The 20,887-nt window shown below is 44.4% G+C and overlaps 1 protein-coding gene across 4 annotated transcripts in view; it reads left to right on the forward strand.

Annotated features, from left to right (window-relative positions):
* The first annotated feature begins 1,011 nt into the window (after positions 1 to 1,011).
* Positions 1,012 to 20,887, forward strand: part of runx1t1 (RUNX1 partner transcriptional co-repressor 1) — a 59,014-nt gene continuing 39,138 nt past the window's right edge. For 3 of the 4 annotated variants that reach the window (XM_056399142.1, XM_056399140.1, XM_056399143.1), the window contains exon 1: positions 1,137 to 1,619. In XM_056399142.1, coding sequence (XP_056255117.1) covers positions 1,592 to 1,619 — 28 coding nt within the window. In that variant the 5' untranslated portion in view covers positions 1,137 to 1,591. Of the gene's footprint in view, positions 1,620 to 20,887 lie in introns of all 4 variants that reach the window. The other variant, XM_056399139.1, reaches the window with a different exon arrangement.

A 20,887-nucleotide genomic window follows, 5' to 3' on the forward strand; every position in this document is an offset into this window, starting at 1 on the left:
TACTTTCCAGTCTAGAAGAAACGATGGGGAGTTCAGCATCAAACTTTATTGCTTTCCTCGCCAAGTGCTGTCTCTAGTGGTGGAAAGCAACCCTCTTCTTTTGCTTCTATTTCTATCACTTCTTTTCTTGTAGGGAAGTCAGCATGCTAACCAGCTAGCCCCAGCCTGGTCAGACTGTATTGTCACAGGTGTCTAAAGGTGCGTATTAAAACCTCTTGTATTGTAAATGCAGTGATGGCTGAAGCTCCTTGCCAAGACTGGTGAGTAAACAGCTGTTAATGCTAACGCTAGCTATGTAGCAATAGCGAAACCTGCAAAAGATTTTTCGAAGATCTCCATTTTGTTATCTTTGGCCACACCTTTGGCGATACTTGGATATTGCAACACTTGTGCGTTAGGTGCTGATGGACACACATAACTAACTTTGTGTTTGTGACTTGTAAATGTAAATGTACTTTATTTATAAAGCCTTGTGTTAGGCTACTTGTGACTTTGCTGGTGAGTCATACCAGACACCCACTTTATAAAACTGTAAAACGCAAGGACTTCTACATAAATTCATCCGTGGGTCATAGGCTCAATCGCCATTGTGTTTCATTCTGCGATAGATAGTGACTGAAATGTAGATATGAGCATGTAAATATTGTTAAAAGAAAGACTTGAAAAATGTGAACCTGTGCTTTAATTCATGACCAAAATAGTATACACACATTTTCTTGTGTCCTTGGATAAAAGACCTTAGGGGGTATAATCTCCCAGGGAGCCCTTGACGTGAAAAACCTTCGGGAGCCACTGGCACAGTAGAAAACACTTCGACTTGACCTGACCCTGCTTTTTCCAACCTGTTTTAAAACACACAGATGCTGGCTGCTGCCCAGTCGCCTCCTCCTCCTCCACCACCACCACCACCACCACCTCCACCTCCTCCTCCTCCTCCTCAGCAGCGCTTCAGTCCCGCCCACCGCCACCTGGCTCTGCTGCGCACCGCCGACTGGAGGCAGAGTGCAGCTACTCCTCTTCCCCACGCCGACGGAGAAGCAGAAAACAGGGAGCCCCGAGACCGAGGGTGTGTGCATGAATTTTTCTCCAAACAATCTCTACAATCTCGAGCGACTCGACGTTTAAAGGATTCTGGAGGAAAGTGAGAAGACGAGTAAAAGAAAAAAAAAACATATATATATACATATATATATATACATACATATATATATATATATATATATATATATATATATATATATATATATATCTCAGACGGGTGCCCAGCGCACTACTGCATCCTTCCTCTCCATCTATTTCTCATCTCTCCTCCTTCTCTGCCTCTGTGCTTTTTTACAAGACTCCCGGCTCTCCCATCCTGCATATCCTCAGTGACTGATCGTTCACTGCAAGCCGTGAGCTGCCCTTATTCTTTTGTCGGAGTTTGAACCACATTTCTGAGCTGCTGGAAGTACCGATACCGCCAGAGCCCCTGAGAGCTGGCCGGACTCTGTAGCTTTCGTCTTGCCGATTCAAGCGGATCATCGAAGGGACCTTGCGCGGAGTCAAAAGGGACTGGAAATTATTTAGCCCTCTCAAACCAACGTACCGCATGGTGGGAATTTCTGCCTCTTTTCAGTGTAAGTAGAGCTCTGTCTTTCAATAGCCCATTGCTTGTATTTTCCCCAGTTACGCCTTGGCTGTAGTGTCTTGTGCCCTCATACAAACATGTGTGCGCCAAATTAAGAAAAAAAAACAAAAAAAAAACATGTTGACCCATAACAGAATTTGACATTTTTGATTTGTGCTTTGTTTCGTACATTTGGACATAAAGTAGGCAGAATATGTGGTGCCAACTATCACAGGATTTCTTGGAATATGGAGCCTAGAGAAGTATGTTTTATTTTATGAAATGACAAACCTATTGCAGAAGCGATGCGCGTCTGTGCTGTGTAACAGTGCCAGGGTTACAAACACGTTTTATTCTAATGGGAAATGAGCAGCGAGATTAGATTTTTAAATGGATTTACTACCATTGAAGAATTTGAAGTTGTAGATATCGTAACTTTGCTGAATTAACACGCATTTTGTTCAAAACGACCCCTGAGAAAAGCATTTAACACCAATAATCCATTCATTTCTGTGATATCAAAAGAACAATGAGTGGGTCAGTTTGTTGAAATAGGGACATGAACTTGCAGCCGTCCCTGTCTCCATAAAAAAAAAAAGCAGACATCAATTCACGAGCTTGATCCCAGGATGGAGAGTTGTTCTCTGGCAACAGGCAGCTCAAGTTAATGGATCAAGTTTGGTGACACTTTTTTTTTTTTTTAAGATCTGTCGAGAACCTTTTTCCACATTAGCTGACAATCCCCAGAAAGCGTGGACACCCAAGACTGTAGCTTCTGAGTTTGAGAGCGAGGCGTGTGTCGCCCCTCCTCAGCCCGGGATAGACAATCATGTGGCACAGGGAGCTGAGAGTCTGCACGGTTTTTAAATCTAAAACTAAAACAACACGAGGTGAATTTCACTGCTAGAATAATCTAGAATAATCCCACATCTGGTGACAGATTTTTGTCAGTTTTCTAAAAGAAACGACCAAATATTTAGTCATTAATCGTTCTTTTCCGAGAAATAGTGGTTGTTGATGTTCGCAGTTTTGGTGGAAAGATTTCTGGATGCAGCGACTCTGTCTTCCCTCTGTGTTTTCTCTCCTCTCCTCTCGGGCGTCCTGGAAAGCATTTAGAGAGACTTTGCATTTCAGAGTTTGCATCTGAAAACATCCTCTAAGAGCTCTGTTGCAACTGTCAAACGCATCTTCTCAAATCCATGTGAAGTTTCCATCTCCACCCGCTGCGACTTTGTCATCATCACATAACCCGAAAGCGCAAAAAAAAGAACCAAGATTCTTTTTTAATGGAGTGGCGTAGGTTTGAAATTAAAGGGTTCGGGCTGAAGTGGGAATCTTTTCCCCCGACAGGGAAAAGAGCAGACATGCGGGTTAGGGAGGGAGGCTGCTGGGACACAACCTGCTGTTGATGCCCGGCTGTTCTCACGGCTCGGATTAGAGAAGGAGGGAAATATCTCCTGGAAACCCACTGGGCTTTGGACTTTTTTTTTTTTTTTTTACGCATGCCAAGTAGTCCCATGCAAAGCTTTGAAGGCATCCAAGAGGGTGATTGTTAACTCCCTTCAAAAGCTTGACCCACTGCTGATGTAGTCTTTGCTGAGTTAAATGTACATGAAAAGGAATAGAGCTGTTTTTGAACAGTCTGTGTTGTATATTAACAAGAACACAGAGTATATCAGTATTTCAGAATGAGAAAATCTTGTTTTGTATGATTCAATTCAATTTTTATTGAGCTGTCATGATGCATATGTAGTCCATATACATGATTAATTTAAGTTATCCATATGGAGAGTCAAGCTTTTTTATTGTCAGTATTAATTGTCATTATTAATTATTATTTACTGCAGTGGTCATACTATTCAAATTGGTTGCCGTGGCCATCATTTAGTGTGTCGTCTGTTGTTTTCTTCCATTCTTTAACCACTGGGACTTCCATTAAAGTAGTGACTTGACTGAAAAGACCATTACCTGGAGTGTGTGTTTACAGAGATAAAGTGAGAGAGAGAAAGAGAGAGAGAGAGAGAGAGAGAGTAAATGAAAGGTAAACAAAGCTGGTGATGAGGGGAGAGTAAATGATAAGTGCTGTTTGCAGGTTACCACCATGTGTGTATGTGTGTTGCTGCATACACGTGCACGACTGTGCACACTGTATAAATAAACAGGCTTGTATTAACGTTAGCTGCTAACTGTGGTTCAGGCTCTGCAGCATCAGCTAGTAGCACTTCCAGGGGCCATCTGCCCAGCCACCAGCCTGCCTCACACCTGTCCACCCCCCCCCCTCCCTCCCTCCCTCCCTCCCTCCATCTATCAGGCTATAGGGTCAAATGCATCAGACTGCTGCTCGCAGACACGGACGTGGCCTTGCAAAAATGATGGCAGCCATTTTATTCTCGCCTTCATACACGCACGCACACACACGCACGCACACGCATGCACGCACACGCACACACACACAGGCACAGAAACACACAGAGACACTACATATCCCTAGTTAGCAGGTTGAAAACACTGTGTCTCATCAGCAGACACTAATGTGGTGTATGGATCACACACACACACACACACCACACACACACACACACACACACACACAGTCACTTTGCTTTGATTATGTGCATTTTTCCCTTTAGTGCTTTTTGATGCTAACCACAGCTAATAGCTTTCTAGTGGTTTATATTGCATCCAAACACAGAATTTAGATCACAGCCTCAAACAATAAATTACTATTATTTCAGCTGATTTCCCCGTCAGCACAGAGACACAGTGAGGCTCCGGAGCTGTGATGTAATTACAAAGCGTTTCTTTTAAGTATGACACACAGACGTTTGGATGTGGTCCAGGTTTGCTTTATGGTGAATAAGTGATGATGACTCAACAGAGTTAATATGCCAGCTACACCTTGAAGCCCCCGGTATCAGCTGCATTTATATAAACTACTCTCCCACCAGAAGCCTTTTTATTCAGATGGCTTGGTATTGGATCATGTACCATGTTGCCCAGAAAGAATTCCCTGCATCACCTGTATTGTTTGAGTATGCTCGCTATATCTTTTGTCTGGCAGGTTGGTCATATCATTTTAGATACTAGCACAATCTTTAATTTTCCTTATTTTTTTTAACATTTACTAAACACAAATAGTTCAGAATATAGTCAGCAGATTATTTGAGAATGAAAAAATCCGTTGCAGCCCTCACTGGCTTTGCTGTATAGTATAAATGCTTTCTGAGTGAGTCGGCTTATGGAAACATAACTACAGTGTCCTGTAGTTGAGTCCAGTCTGGAGGTTTTGTTGCTGTTGCCTTTGTAAAACTTCCAATATGAATCATTCAAAACACATCAGTGTCAGTAACTGAACTGTAATATATATGAAGATAAAGATTGCGGGGTGTTTTGAAATAGGTAAAGGTTTCATTTCAGAGTCAGAGGCCAAATGTCAGCTGTAGAATTAGATACTAAACCCACTGTTCCATGCACTCCTTCAAGATGTATAGATCTGTTCTGATTATTCAGAGCCGTCTGTTACCAAGTCCCAGAGTGAATTATAGATGGAATTGGAGTGTCTGTGTGTGTGTGTGTGTGTGTGTGTGTGCGTGCGCGCGCGCGTGCACAATCATATACACACGTGCCCTTGTAGATCGATAGACCCATTGATGGTTATCAGCGAGAGGGCAGTTCTCTTCACTGCTTATTGAATTTCATCACCCATGAAAGAGCAGCAGTGGTATAAAAGGACTTGCAGGTGTGTGTGTGTGTGTGTGTGTGTGTGTGTGCGTGCGTGTGTGTGTGTTTGTGTGTGTGTGTGTGTGTGTGTGTGTGTGTGTGAGTGAGTGTGTGCGCGCGTGTATCAGTGTAGGCTATGCATTTTTGTGTGCGAGTGTGTTGTGTATGCACATTAGTGCACGCTCTCCCCTGCTCACAAAAGCAAGAGGGTTTTGCTTTATTGTAGCTGTGACTTGGCCTTTACAGGGGCCTTATTTAATGTCAAAGTCAACAGTGAGCACTACAAACTGATTTTATTGGCCTTGTTCGTGTTTTTACTCCAGATAACATGAGACTTATAGGGCAACTGAAGAAGAGGCCAATAGGGCAGAAGCTGACAATTCATCATGTTTCATGGATGCAGTAAATTCTTCACAGGTTTTTACACTTCAAGTCATTTAGGAAACAAATGGAAAATCATATAGATGGAACTTCAGTTCCTGATTGTGGCCGCAGTCCAACTTTTTCTTCTTCCTTCTTCTTCAGCTGTGTCATTAAAGACAGACAGCTGGGTGGTGTAGACCTTCAGCTGTCCAGGTGTACGGCTAACAGTGTGTACCACTGTTCCTGGTTCTCAGGCTAAAACACACACTCAGATAGACATTTGCGGGGCAACATAAACACACACACTGTCCTCTCAGTCCTCTGTATATAGACTGGGATTGAGTTGCTAATTAACTTCACTTTCTCTAACTGTATCGCACACAGGCAGACTGCCACACACACACACACACACACACACACACACACACACACACACAGAATCTCTCTCTTAGGCTCCTTCTCATGATGTCTGTCCCCTCGCTCTCTCTTTCTCTCTCTCTCTTTCCCACTGTTTATTTTCCTGCCTCCATCTGGAGTCGGCTGATATTGTAATCGCCCTAATGCACATTGCCTTCCCCTCTCACACACACACACACACACACCCACATGCACACACACACACAGGCGCACACAGACACACGCACAAACACACATACATACAATGTGCCATCCTGACAAGCCCCCTTTTCTTATTCCAAAAGATAAGCCACTGGATGTGATTCTCTGACTGTGTGTGTTTGTGTGCGAGTGTAAGCGCACATGCAGGTGTCTATACAGTATGTCTAAAGAATACAAAAGGAGACACACACACAAAAGTGTATTTCTCCCCGCTCTCCGCCAAAGGTAACAATATTGAATGGGAGCTTCTCGGTGATGTGGACCGGCGATAATGTGGCCGAGTGAAGATGTTACCCGTTATCGCTCACCTCCTCGATACTCACCTGTCACGCAATTTACATTTAAGGACTAGACAGTGGAAGGGACAGGAATTCAGGGGTGGTAGAGGGAATGTGGTTGTGTATGTTTATGTGTGTTTTTACATGTCTTTTGTTAAGGTTGGTATGAAAAGTGTGTACATGTGCTGGCGTGTGTGGAAAGAGATTACTGCACTTGCCATCTCTAATAGCTTTTGTTTTGTGATTCAGCAGAGGTTTGGGATGATGGAAGGTGGGAGCACACACAGTCACACACACACACACACACAAATGCTGAGGACACACAGACAGGTTTGATTGATGGGGAGTATGAGCTGTGAAACTGTGCGATTAGGAGCCTTTTTTTTTTCTCCCCAGTTCACGAGAGGACAATTGTTGAAGAATAGACCAGCTTGCTTTGCTACCAGTCCATAAAACCTGCCCATAAAAGTCGTTTTTGTCCTTGTGTGTGTGTGTGTGTGTGTGTCTGTGTGTGTGTGTGTGTGTGTGTGTGTGTGTGTGTCTGTGTGAGGGAGAGAGGTGGAGGGGTGGGCTCAGACCGACAGCTCTTAAAACAAACAAACAGGCAGGCAGAAAATCAGACAAATTGACAAAGAGAGACACAAAGAAAGAGGAAGTAGATGAGAAAGAGGGAGAGCGAGGGTGGGGAGAAACTCACCTCAGCCCCGTCACGCTTTAGCGGTTTTAATCACCGAAGCCCAGGTTGCTTACTGCATAAAAATCCTACATTGTTAACGTTGACCTGCAGGAGCATGTGAAAATAATTCTCTTCCTTCCCTTCTATTTCTGTCTTTTTTTTCTTCTCTTTCTCTTTTTTTTTTTTTTTTCAATGGCATAATTTACGATCACCATCCCGGCTTATCAGCTTGGATACCCCCGATATTTGATTTACAGCTCCGTTCTCTCACATTAATTTTGATGTATGGATTTGGACGGTACACTTTATGAAAAGGGCAGCCACTGGAGTGGAGCCTCGGCTAGCCTGGTAAAAAGAAGTGTAATTAAGATCAGCAGACAGGGAGAGAGAGAAAGAGAGAAGCGCGGATCAATAGATGCAGACAGTGGACCCTCTGTTTTTTTCCCTCCGAGTATTGACGTGTTCAGTCAATTACAGCCAGAGAGAGGAGAAGAGATGGGGATGTAGGAGTCTGTGTGTGTGTGTGTGTGTGTGTGTGTGTGTGTGTGTGTGTGTGTGTGTGTGTGTGTGGAGATGCGTACATATTGTGAATGTCTATACCCGTGCGTGTGTATGTGTGAGTAAGTGCAAACAGCCAACACACATCTGCGTTTAAGATGTGTCTCTCTAATATTCATAATAGAATACAGTCAACAACTGCAGAGCAGACATTTCCACTGTTGCACTAGTTGCTCCAAGCCTTTTATCTAACATCAGCAGACACAACCAAATCATTGTTTCCTCTCTTTGCTGGTTTAAACCACACCGCTGCAGCCAAATAAATGAGGCCCTTCTCTTTTGTGGTTGAATTTGACTTGCATGATGGGTATTGTAGGAGGAGAGGGCTTCCAGCTGTTGTCGGTTAGTGTCACAGACAAACAGGGAGATAGGACAATGGAACGACGGTCGCATGCTCCGTCCGATTGTCTTGTTGTCAAACCGACAGCAGGTGCCTCAAGTGATAAACGCAGAGTGTCAGTTATTTCAAGGAAGGGCCATTTTAGAAATTGGTTCAAAGAGAAAGAGGAGAGTGGCAGCGGAGACAGTGGGGGTTACATAAAGAAATGGAAGGAGCTGGTCCATTTTCCCAAAATGGGGCCAAGTAAAAGCCCCATTTTGTTTAACTTGTTGTCCATCCTGTCCCCAGCACACACCCCCCCCCCCCCCTTTATCCACATCCAACCTGCAATAGCCTGAATTGTTGCTAGCCACCCCGCTAAGTGTTTGTATGCTCATAGTCAATACAGTTTTCTCCAGGAACAAAATTACAGACCATTTTATCTCAACAAAAATGATATTTCATGGCATGACCACCTCCAAAAAAAAAAGAAGATTATGCTCAGAATAATCACACTCACTGGGTTTTTTCTTGAAGGGGATAAAAAAAAAAAAAAAGTCCTGGTTTTCTGGCTGAAAATTGTGGTTAAGTAAAGAAAGCTGCTGTAATTCAGTTGGACACGGGGATTAGGTGTGAGGCTGGAGCTGTGTATCGATGAATAGATAGAGATCTCAAGAGCTGCCTCTCCTCAGATGTGTGTGTGTGTACGCGCTTGTGTATGTGTGTGTGTGTGTGTGTGTTACAGAGTGAAAACCTTGAAAGTGCGAGAGATGGAGTGCAGTATGATTCATCAAATTCTACATCTATCTACCTATCTGTCTATCTGTCCGTCTATCTATCTATCAAAGATCTATATGTCCCTCTCTGTATGTTGTGTCATCTGATATACATTCATGACCCCAGCTGCTCTTATGGATTTGCGATTGACAGTCCTTTCATCAAAGCATCTGTTCTTTCCCTCTGTCGTACTCTCACCATATGGACATGTCATCCTCAGCTGTGCGTTTCATAGTAGCATAGATGATGTGTCTCCATAGTAACCAAACTCCACTTTTAGAAATATGATATAAAGGATGTTTTCGGTCCCACATGTGCATGATGTCTACACACATTGGTGTCTGTATTGCAATGTACCTTGACATTTATAGTGTTTCATATCGGGTTAGTCGGCGTGGTGGTGAACTTGTGCGGACTTGATATAGCGGCACACTCTGAAGTTTTATGGCTCCTACAGTGTACGGACGTGTTTGTCTTCTCTACATGATAAAGCCATTTGTGGAAGAATCCAAGCTTTTTTTTCCAAGATTTAAACAGCTCCAGATTGCAGTAAAAACTCTTTAGTCCTGGTTACACTGAGAGTAGGCGCAGAGCAGAGGAGGGAGAAGGGCTCTCACGGAGCAATAAAAATCCAGGAGAGAGCATAAATCCATCTCCCCTTGTAAGGTCCGAAATTTTTTTGCAGATGTTTCAAGATGTTTGGCCCAAGTGACGGTAATTTCTTACCCATCTGTCTTCTCTCCTCCCCCTTATGTCTCTTTATCAACATCTGGTTTTCGGTGCAGCAGGGAAACAAGTATCCTTTATAAGCCAAGGGTTCGCAGTTCCCCCTCTGCTTGTGCTATTAACTTATCCTCAACTACTGCTCTCTCTCTGTGCACACATATTCACATATGCTAACCATTAGAAAGTCATACCATTCAGAAAATGTAATAACTTTCAGTTAGAGGGGGAGATAAAGTATTTTGGCTTTTTTCGTTCTCTCTTCATTTTTTCCATAACTGCAAAGAATTTGGGGTTCTGGTTTTTATGCCTCCCCTGTGAGAGGACAAATTACTGCCTAGATGTTAGTTTGAGGATGCTTTAGTGAGAGGAAAGCCTCTTCCCCTTAAGCATTTGAGTAGGACCCTTGGGTCTCTGTCTGCACCTCGACTACCCATTTAGGATTGAAGAGCATAAAGCTGCTGCTCAGGGTGGTAGAATCAGAGACGTGTCGCATCAATTCACTTGCAGGAGGAAGACGGGTTTATTTGGGAATAAATGCACACAAACATTTCTTGCTGCACACTTGAACAGCGCAGCAAAACCAAGACCATAATTTGCTATTTCCTCTTTGGCTGTATTAAATCGTCCACGTATAATTCACAGCTGCGCAGGGATCGCGTATTGTGGCGCAGCTGCAACTTCAAGTTTGCGAATTTAACCATCTCACACACAGGCCTGTGCTACAGGCCTGTGTACACACACACACACACACACACACACACACACACACACACACACACACACACACACGTCATCTACAAACGGATACACAGGTGTGCGCTCACCGAATCGCTCTCTCGCATGCTCACAGACAGTAAGAAGTTGAATATTCAGACAAAGACACGCAGCATGGCGCCATATGGCAGACTTGTCAATCTAAAATGAAGGAATATAGAGGGAGCTGTGAGGGTGTCGTGTAAGGTGGTGTATGTCAGTGGTGTGTATTTGATGGGGGAAGCAGCATTTGAGGATTATGTGGCGCAACATATTACAGTAACATAAATTCACAGAAATCTTCTTGTATGCACAAACTCAACCACATACCCTTGTCCTACTTTCTATCATTTAGCTGCTTAACAAAAGCACGCTGAGCTCATTGTTACTGCCAATTGTGTTCTATTAAATAAGTGTTGTTACTGTTGCACAATTCTTAGAGACGTAGTCTCATAGAATTTTAAGAAATGAAAATTAACACTAAAGTACAACGTCAAAAACATTTGAAGACCCCAGCATGGACCGCACCCCCCGCACGGTCGCTGCATTTGCATAAAACAAGGGTCTTTGGTTTTCCCACTTTGCCCAAGGCTACAAGACACAATCACACAAAAACATGTGCCCACACATGACAGATGCCCCTTACTGCCAAAGACACTAATGCATTAGTCGTGCACTGCCCCGGGCTTTTGCCTGGTAGGACAATAACAAGACCGAGTCACCAGCTGATGAGAGGTGGAGGACGCACAAATACACTGGTTCAAGCACATGTGTGTGTTTAGACTGAGCCCATGTTTATTAACCATTACCATATAAAATGGATTACACTTGTAGCTAAATATACTCGGTTTTAATAATTCAGTGCAACTCCAAAACACACACATTTAATTGTCTGAATATGCCGCTATTTTAAGTTTGTGTGTACAAGCACTGATGCGGCTACAAGGTTGCCAAAAATCTCTGTGCAGGTAGTAGTGTGTTGAGATGAGGATTGAGCCTGGTGATGGCTGCTTTTGTGTTGAGCAGACCTCTGTTTGCTCACTGTGTTGAATGTGTGTTTGAGCGTGTGTGTGTGTGTGTGTGTGTGCGTGTGTGTGTGTGTGTGTGTGTGTGTGTGTGTGTGTGTGTTAGGGGCGGGTGGTATCTTCATGGGGAATTGATTGCAAAGGATTAGATTGTGATTACAAAAAGGGGGTGGGGAGACAAAAGTGGAGATTGGGGAGAGAGAGAGAGAGAAAAGGTGACAAGGAGAGAGGTGCAGCAAGGTGAAATGGGGAGACGAGATAGGAAAGAGATGAAGATTTCGTACCAAAACAAGATATCCATCATGCGAGGAAATCAGGTGCAGACTTTGTCAAAGTCATTGCTGGAACAAAAACTAAACTCATCTACTTTTTTGGCTCAGAAACATCTGTATGTTTGATATACTGAATAAAGATTTCCTTGTAATAATCAGGACATTAGTTTTGAATTAGCTAGTCAGCTAGTGATTCGACGTAATTCTTGTGGACTAAACACTTGTATGTGTTGAGAGCACAGGCTGTCAGACTGTAGGTACCAGGGTTTAGTCAGACCAGTGGGAACAATCCAAAAATGGGATTCTTGTGTTTTAGAATGAAAGCCAGGTTATTAGGCAGGGTGAGTGAGGTTGTGGCTCTGATGTAAGCCTATTTGCCTGCGCCAGTTGGAGAACAAGACCCTGAAAATAGAGTAAGTGGGAAACGGAGAGGAAAAGCAAGTGGGACACATTTGTGAGCGGCTCTAAACCGCTGGAGATAGACGACAGGAGCCACAGAGGGAGGGAGAGGGAGATGGAGGTAGTGACAGACAACAGGGAGAGAGGGAAAGAAAGAAATAACCCAGTACAAGATGTTAAACAACATTTATGAGTTTCCAAATTGCTGAGCTCGGATGCAAGCTTCAGCTTTCAGACCTCTAATGTGTTTTTGAGAGTCTCTGTCTCTCTTTCAGGCAGCTAAACGGCTTCTACGCTGGAAGCTTTTCAGCATTTGGGTGAAAAATAACATATGAAATCAGTCAACCTATATTTAACTAGTCCATGTCAAGGAGTTCACTCAACAACCCTTAACCACAGCTACATGGGAGCCACACTATACACTATATATAGCTGCTCTACTGTAATAGAAAATTATAGTGCAAGTGGGAATTAAGAGGTCGGGAAAAATGCTGTATTCATGGTATTTGGAAGAAAGCTTGTAAAATTATAATAAAATGTGAAATAAATAGCCTGCAGCCAATAGAACTTCTTGTGTTTCATTTGAGTGTCAGTGTGAGGCTGCCTTGTTTCATGAAGACGGATAGAGAGGCGTGCAGTTTTTTTGGGTGCATCAATTTTGAATTTATTGCTTCTTTTCATTTAAAATGTGCCAGCGTTTTTATTCACACCCTGCAAATTGGAATCTGGTTTGTAGTATGAATGTGACAGTGTAAGAAAATTACATTCATGAATTTCCAGATCTTTAAATAGTTAATTTACAGAAACCTGAAATTTCCATGAATGTATCTTCTAATACAGAACTGAATCATGCGGTTCTTCAGTGAAAGAATAGACATACAAAGTACACAAATAATTCCCGCACAAAATACACATATCCACATACACACTCTGACATCCCTCCATCAGTTCCGATGTTGCTGAGTGGTTTTGATTTAGGAAAGGTCAGACGGTCCCTGTCCGTCTTTCTCTGTAATGTCTGAGAGCAGCAGTAACGGTGCCCCAGAGCCAGAGGAAGACGCAAAGACACAGTGTTTTATTTTACCAGCCAGACCCATGGCGAGAAAGGTGAAGAACACGGGTTATAGAGAAAAGGGTTCATATTTTTTCTAGTCGATGTAGTCGTATGATAGTCACATAGGTATATTGAAAGAGGTATTAGTCACTGCAATTATGGCTGGCAATAAAATCCATAGTCTGTGTAAAAAAATAATTTTTAAATTCAGCAGTCTGAGTTGGCCAATCCTGCTTTCTCTCCTTTTTCTCTCTTTCCTTTCTGCTGTCTGCCATCGTCTCTTTATCTTTCAGCTTCCTTTTCTCTCTCCGTCACACCAGTAGCTGAGGAAGTGCTAAAAAAAAAATTGCACTTTAGCACTCACCTATCTCTGCACGGCGTGTGTATATTTGCATGTGCATATATGTGCACATGCGTGTGTGCGTGTGTCCTTTGACAGCTGGGAGAGCATATCTGCTGCTCTTGTTGTCATGGAAACAGTGGGCACTGCGTGTGTGTATGTATGTTTCTTTTGCTGGAGACCCCCCAAAACAGAGCAGAAGGTCTGGCGAGGAAGACCGGGGCCACATTCAGACCTCTCTCTCTCTCTGACTTAATCCACTTCTTCCACTTTTCAGTGTTGGTCTCCATGGTTTGACTCCCATCAGTAAATACACCACTGCTGCTCTGGTTTGACTGCCCCAGGCGCTGTCTGAGGAAGACAGATAGGACAGTCCGCTTACCAAGGGCAGGAGCCAGGACGATGGGGTCAGGTCCAGGGCCACCGGTCCCACCGGCTCCCTCCAACCCCCCCTTCCCTGCTCCATCAACTGTCCCCCATCCGCCTTCCATCCCACAATTGCTGTTCCAGCTTTAATTACTTGAAAACAAGTAAAAACATCCTGGACCTGGAGAGAGAGAGAACTAGTGACTGAGTCTATAATGTGTGTGCGTGCTCTCTGTGTGTGCATTGTGTGCAAGTCATGGCGTGTTTTGCATGGGAACAAGACATTTATCTCAACAGGGCAATACTGTCTTCCACACAAACACACACAAACACTGTCCCCTTCACACACATCCTGACCCCGACCAGCCAACCATCCCCACCCTTCTGCTCTCCCTTGCTCCCTGGGTTCCCATCCTCTCAGCTCCCATCCCCCCCTCCCTCCCAGGTTCCTTCTGGTTCCTGACCAGCAGGGCTATCTCTGGATGGCCGGTGGTTCCTCTCATTCTGCCGGCCCATTGTGTGGCGAGTTGGGCTGGGCCCTGGGCCCCGGGGGCCGGGAGGGGAGCCAGGAATGGCCTGGTTCCTGTTGCTGTACTAGTTAAAGGAACTGTGGCACCGTTTCCATTTGTCCATCATAACTGCTGTGAAACTGATTTTAGCGCTATTTGTGTGGAAACAGTTATATCCATGTAAGTTGCTTCCTGCATTTTAAGACAACTGTGACTTTGATAAGGAGAATAGAGCAGTTTATTGGATGCCATGGGTGTTAAAATAACTTAATAACACAATTTGTTCCACAGCTGTTGCAGGACAAATGTGTGTTTTACATGTAGTAAATGTCCTAAAACAAATGGTCCTTTGAGTCAGGGTTCTGAGGAGAGACTCAGAAGCAGGTACATTTACATACAGAGCCATGGCAGACATTTTTCATGATATGAAATGGATAATGTGAAGGTGTGCAGGGAGTCATCCATCAGGCTTTTTAACAACTTTTTAGAGTTTTTAAAATGACTTTTCATTTCACACTAACAAGTGTGGACAGCAGTATTTTTAGGATCATTTGGTACCTTATGGCCCAATACTGACTTCATCAGCAGCCAAGCAGCAATAATTAGACATAGTGAGGACGACGATACTGAGATGAGTGGCCTTGAAAAGTCCCTTTCTTTTCCCCACCCTTAAGAACAACTCGCAGTTGGCACACTTAGTGTCTTTGTCACTGAGTTGTCAAATGTGATGAAAACACAATTCAGTGCCTGTTTGTGTATCTCCGGTGTCTGCACAGGGTGTCCTCTGGTTTTGAAGGTACACACACACACACACACACACACACACACACACACACACACACACACGTTTAATTCATCACACACTCACAGCCACAACCCCAGTTCCCTGTGGCAGCTCCAAGTGTGACTTCAGTCCACTCTGCACCTCTCTTTGAGTTTCTCCCCTTTGAGACTCCAGGCTCACTGTGGAGCGCTACACTAGCTAGTGCACTCGGTTAATTACGACTGCCAAGCCTGGCTGTCACAGCGATTCACTATGGGAAGAGAGAGAGAGAGAGAGAAAGAGGGGGGAGGGGGGGGGGGGAGTTGGCAGGTGTACGGATGTATCGTTAGCGCCACCTAGTGATGCAGAGAGAAGAGAGGAGCAGCCCCTTTCTCAAGACAGACTTGAAGGGGAGTTGATTTTGACAAACTGTATGTCATTCTGTCCGTATTGCCACACATTTTTCTTTCCCCTTGTTTTCTTGTTTCGCATCTCTTCTTCTCAAATGTCTCCTTCTGCTTCCTTCTCTTCTCTCCGGCTTCTATCTTGCGCCTCAGTCTTTCAACACCCCAGCACTCCCGTTTTCTTCCTTGCTACGTTTTTTGATTTTTTTTCCTTTTTCTTCTTCTTCTTCTTTTTTTTCTTCTCCCTGTCGCCACTTCTCTTGCCGATGTCAGTTGTGCTGTCTCGTGTACTGTTGCAACAAATCAAGCGCTCCATTCATCTCGCGTCATCCGTGTTACAGAGAACTGGAAATGTGCACTCTCTCCTCTCCTCTGTCTCCACTGACAGCCACCTCTCCACTTTATCATCGGTGAGCAGATCAGATTGGAACTGGGCCAAGTCACTCAGTGCCGGATAAATGCTAGGTGGCCGTGAGTGAGGATTTATAGGACTGGTTGAGGTTGCCCAAGCTGGAATGAAATGGCGTAGAGGCCTATCATGATCATATGGTTTATTTGCTGTTGATCCTCGAGGCGCAGTGGGGGGCGGGGGGGGAATTAAAATAAAGTTCCCAAGACTCTGTGTAAAAAGGGTTGTTGGCTATATTGAGAGTTTACTGTTTCCAGCATCTGTGTGCAGACACATCCGATCACGTGTGAGTAATCTGCTGCTATTTTGTGCCTTCAGGTGAGGAAAAAATGGTTTCTGCATAACCATTAACAACTCTTACGGCAGTTAACCGACTGGTTTGGTAGCAAGCAGCTGAGATTGGAAGAATTCAGCAACCCATCCACCCACTCGCATGCGCGCACACACACGCACGCACACGCACACACACACACGCACACACACACACACACACACACACACAAACACACAGGCCCGCACACATGCACGCACCCACAGCAAAAAAGTCATTTGTTCTACCTCATTAGCATGTATTGTGGCGAGCAGGCGTAACACACTGAAAGGTGAAATGGGTCCGCCATGAATAGCACACCAGTCGGCAGAGGAGAGGAGAGGAAAAGGAGGGGGGAGGAGAGCGAGGGGGGGGGGGGGGGGGGAAGAGAGTGTCCAGATGGCTGGGGACCTGCCGCACACACAGGGAGTCTCTCGCTCGCTTTCCTTTTTTTCTCTCCGCTGATTGCACCGTTTCGACTGCGCTCGCTTTCACTTGCTGTCTTTCTGCAGCCCCTTCTTTTTCTCACTTCCATCAACACACACACACAAAGGCCAAGCCCATATGTAACCTCCCTTCCTCCAGAGTTGTTGCTCACATGCAGCCGTTGTGTGCACACACACATACACACGCACACACTCTCTCAGAGGCAGTGTGTGACCAGGAGGCAGAGTGCAGTAGAGTGCAGCCCAGTGGAGCGCCTATTGTGGCCCATTGCACTTCCACACAAGCTGGTCCACTTCTTTCCTCCTCTTCTCCTTTATATCTCTTTCAGCCACCTCCTCCTTTCTCTTCATCCATCCTTCCTCCCTCCACCTTGTCTTGTGAGCATCCTATCTCTATAGGTGTCTTGCTTTTCTTTTCTTCTCTTCTCTTCTCTTCTCTTATACATTCACTGATGAATACATGGCCGTCAGTATACCCTTAATTAAAGGCTTACACGGACTGGAGTTTGTTCGATACACTAACTGTCCAGCTTAAAGTCTGACACATTTTGGACAGATTTCACAGAGGCTCTTTCTTCGGTTTGATGACTGGGGTATGAGTGTGTTTGATATGCAGTATTGAGACTCTGTTTCTGGCGAGTTACATCAGATTGCACTAAAGCTGAGGCCATCTTTGGTCGATCCTTTGACAGTGAAAGAGGAGCGAGGGAGAGAAAGTCGCAGGGAGGAAGAGTACTGACGTTTGCCCTGATGTTCCCTTTCCTTTTCTCTTTGTATTGTGTAGGGCTGCCAGAATATCTGTTCATTTATCTTCCCATCTGTGTGTGTCTGTGTATCAGTCTGCCAGTCTGTCACTAACTCTCTCTTTCTCTCATCCCTTTTCTCTGATTCCCTCTCCCCACCTCCCTCTCCTCTACACTTTTGCCTCCTTTCCCGTGTCTCTCTCAGACTATGTCTTCCCTGTGTGTCTGGTGGAGAATCAGTAATGGTCTCCACTGGGGTGTAAACTGTGTGAGGTTCTGTGCATTCTGTAGGCTTGGCACAGACACACACACACACACACACACACACACACACACACACACACACACATAGACCAACACATCAATTTTAGACAGCACACAAAAGCAGGGGTTAGTGGGCAAGGAAGAAAGGAAAGGGAGTAGAAGATCTGTCTGGGTGTGTGGTGATGTGGTGTACTGCTGTGTCAGTCCAAACACAACCCTGTATTTACATCCTTTTGCTTCTACGCTCTTTTTGCATATTGCTAGTTCTAGTTCCTGCCCCCCCCGCTCACATCGCCCTGTGCTATTAAACCTACACATAACGAGTGGCCAGAGGCTTGTCTCATGGAGCTTCAGTGCGTGTGTGTGCGTGAGAGAGAGGGAGAGAAAGAGAGCATTTTGTGTGTGTGTCTCACTCCATCACCCCCACTATTCAAGTTCACCTCATTGACTCATCATTGAGTGGGCCCTCCAAAGCTCTATTGAGTTTATCAAGTCTTCCACAAAAAAGTCACTCCCATTCTTTCTTGTTGAAGCCAACTACCCCCCCCCCTTACACACACACACACACACACACACACACACTCACTCACACTAACACTCATAGGGTGGCTCCGTCCCACACAAAACAGCATTGACGCTCCAATGAAATCTCCTTAGCAAAACGTTTTCTCCTCATCAGCATTGTGTGACTATTCAGTTTGTTAATGCGCCTCTATGAAGACAGCCTTTTATTTGCCTGTTTTGAATTTAAGCACATATATTAACCCATATACTGAGAATGACTCTTTAATAGTCTGAATAGAGGGTGTGTGTGTGTGGGGGGGGGGGGGGGGGGGGGGTAAGGAGGCAGGAAAGGAGACGAGGGGAGGGAGGACTATGCTTGGGATTCGGCAAGCTTACTTAAAGCCACAGTGTTGTAGGTTCTTGACAAGTTGAGTTGTTTAATACTTGCATAAAGTAAGCCCATGATGCCCATTCACAGACACACTCACACACAGAGAGCGTAATTTAACACAGCACGACTCATATCCCCTACAATTGTAAATGTGGTATTTGCAATGCGAGAGCCTCAAATGTATTTGTCCCTTTTTAACAAAAGTGTCCAAATGGCAGGGAATGCCATTATAACAAACAGGTGAAATTATAGGTATTACAAAACGTAGACCAATGCAAACAATCATCACTATTTGGCTCTGGAGTTTTGCAAAGCTTTTGTTGCTGTCAGTTGGATTATGTGTTTTGGCAAGCCTCTCACTAAAGTATTTGTTTGCTTGCCTACGTCTGTTGCTGTTATTACATGTTTTTGTTGCGGATGAGATGGTGAAAGTGGGACTGATTCCAGGCAATCTGGGAGGAGAGAGGAGCGAGAACAAATGACTTGAAAAGAGGCTTCAGCATGCTGCAGCACTGCGCTTCCACACATGTGAGATGATTTCATTGGTGCTATGAGCCAATAAATCCTTATCAGGCAAAAAAAAACCCAAAAAACAACATACTAAACACTATACTGACTGATCACGTAGCCTGTCTGGCATGGGCTGGCAGCGGTGAGCATGGCGGGAAGTTCCTGGCACTAAGGTTGAAAATAATCAATAGCAGATCTTTGATTACAATAACTGGAAGGTGGGATATGAAGTTTATGAAGAACTAAATCCGTTGTATCAATGTCTTATTATGACAGGAAATACGAGCTTAAAGAGAGAGACTACGTGGATGTGAATGTGAGTCATTTTAGGGGCCGCAAGTCTCAGGGGAGCTTGTAGAGCCATTGCTGTTATTTATCACACACACACACACACACATACACACACACATTCTCCCTCTCATCTGTCTCCATCTCATCTCGCTTGCTGTCTTATTATATGTCTTTATCCCTTTCTCTCTCTCCTCCATTACTGGCATTTTAAGCAGCTCACTAGGGAACATGACGCTTGTTGGCTCGCAATAATGTTAAGATGCTTTGTCTTTCATCTTCACTGTTGTGGACACACACACACACACACACACACACACTGACACAGAAAAGGGAGGTAAATGCAGTTAAAAGGAGGATCTGGGGAATTTCGGTGGCATTTTTTTATTTTTTTCTTCTACCCTTCTGAACCGGAGACGTGGTGCATGAGATTGTATGAATGTGTGTTGCCTGTGTGTGTGTGTGTGTGTGTGTGTGTGTGTGTGTGTGTGTCTGTGTCTGTGTCTGTGTGTGTGTGTGTGTGCGTGCGTGTGCATGTGCATGCGCGTGTGTGTGTGTGTGTGTGTGTGTGTGTGTGTGTGTGTGTGTGTGTGTGTGTGTGTGTGGGTGGGTGGGTGGGTGTGCGTGTGTGTGTGTGTGTGTGCAGATGCCTGCAAGCTGACAGGGAGTGAAAGCCCAGACATATGTTAATCAGATGTTGTGATGATGGCAGAGCAGAAGGAGAAAGCGAGAGAGAGATGGAGAGTGAGAGAGAGAGAGCACTGGAGGGAGGAATGAGGGGTGAAAAGAAGCGCAGAGCTTTTAAAAGACAGAGTGAGAGTGGAGAGAGAAAAAGGGAGCTGTGCTGGAGGAAGAGGAGAGGTATGTGGAGAGAAGAAATGAGGAAGAGAACAGAGAAAATGACAGGAAATGGTGCAGTGATTCATTTTCTAACTGCAAAAAAACCACTGCTGAGAATCGATCCAATCCATTAGTTTACCTGAACGGATCTACACTATAAGTTTGAGGCCACTGAACAGGAAAGATAAATGTTTCCTGTTGGTACTGGACACATTAGCTGTAATGTGTGAGTTTTTAATTTCTTTTTTTTTTCAGATTTTAGTACAACCTTGCTGCACTGTTTTACCCTGGTAGTAACATCTGATATCTGCCTGAAGTATCATATAAATGAACCTACTGTGGAGCTAATTGAAAATTTACATTGTTATTTCTTCTAATTACTTTACATTATTTTGCATATATTTTCCGTACTGGAACACAAACTGATTGGAAAAATTGGAATTCTTTTCAGCATCTCGATATAGAGCCGTAGCCTGTAGCATGTAGCATATGAAGCTAGTACAAAGGTTTGTAAATTTGTGGCTCAAGAAACAGATAAGACGAAAAGAAAGAGAAATAGTGAGAAATGATTAGAAAGAGGGGGACACTAAGAGGGAGAGGAGAGGAGAGGAGAGGAGAGATGTGGGGCATTTCTACTCAAGAGAGTTCAGAGG

This window comes from Seriola aureovittata, chromosome 16 (assembly GCF_021018895.1).
Source record: "Seriola aureovittata isolate HTS-2021-v1 ecotype China chromosome 16, ASM2101889v1, whole genome shotgun sequence".
Lineage (NCBI taxonomy): Eukaryota > Metazoa > Chordata > Actinopteri > Carangiformes > Carangidae > Seriola > Seriola aureovittata.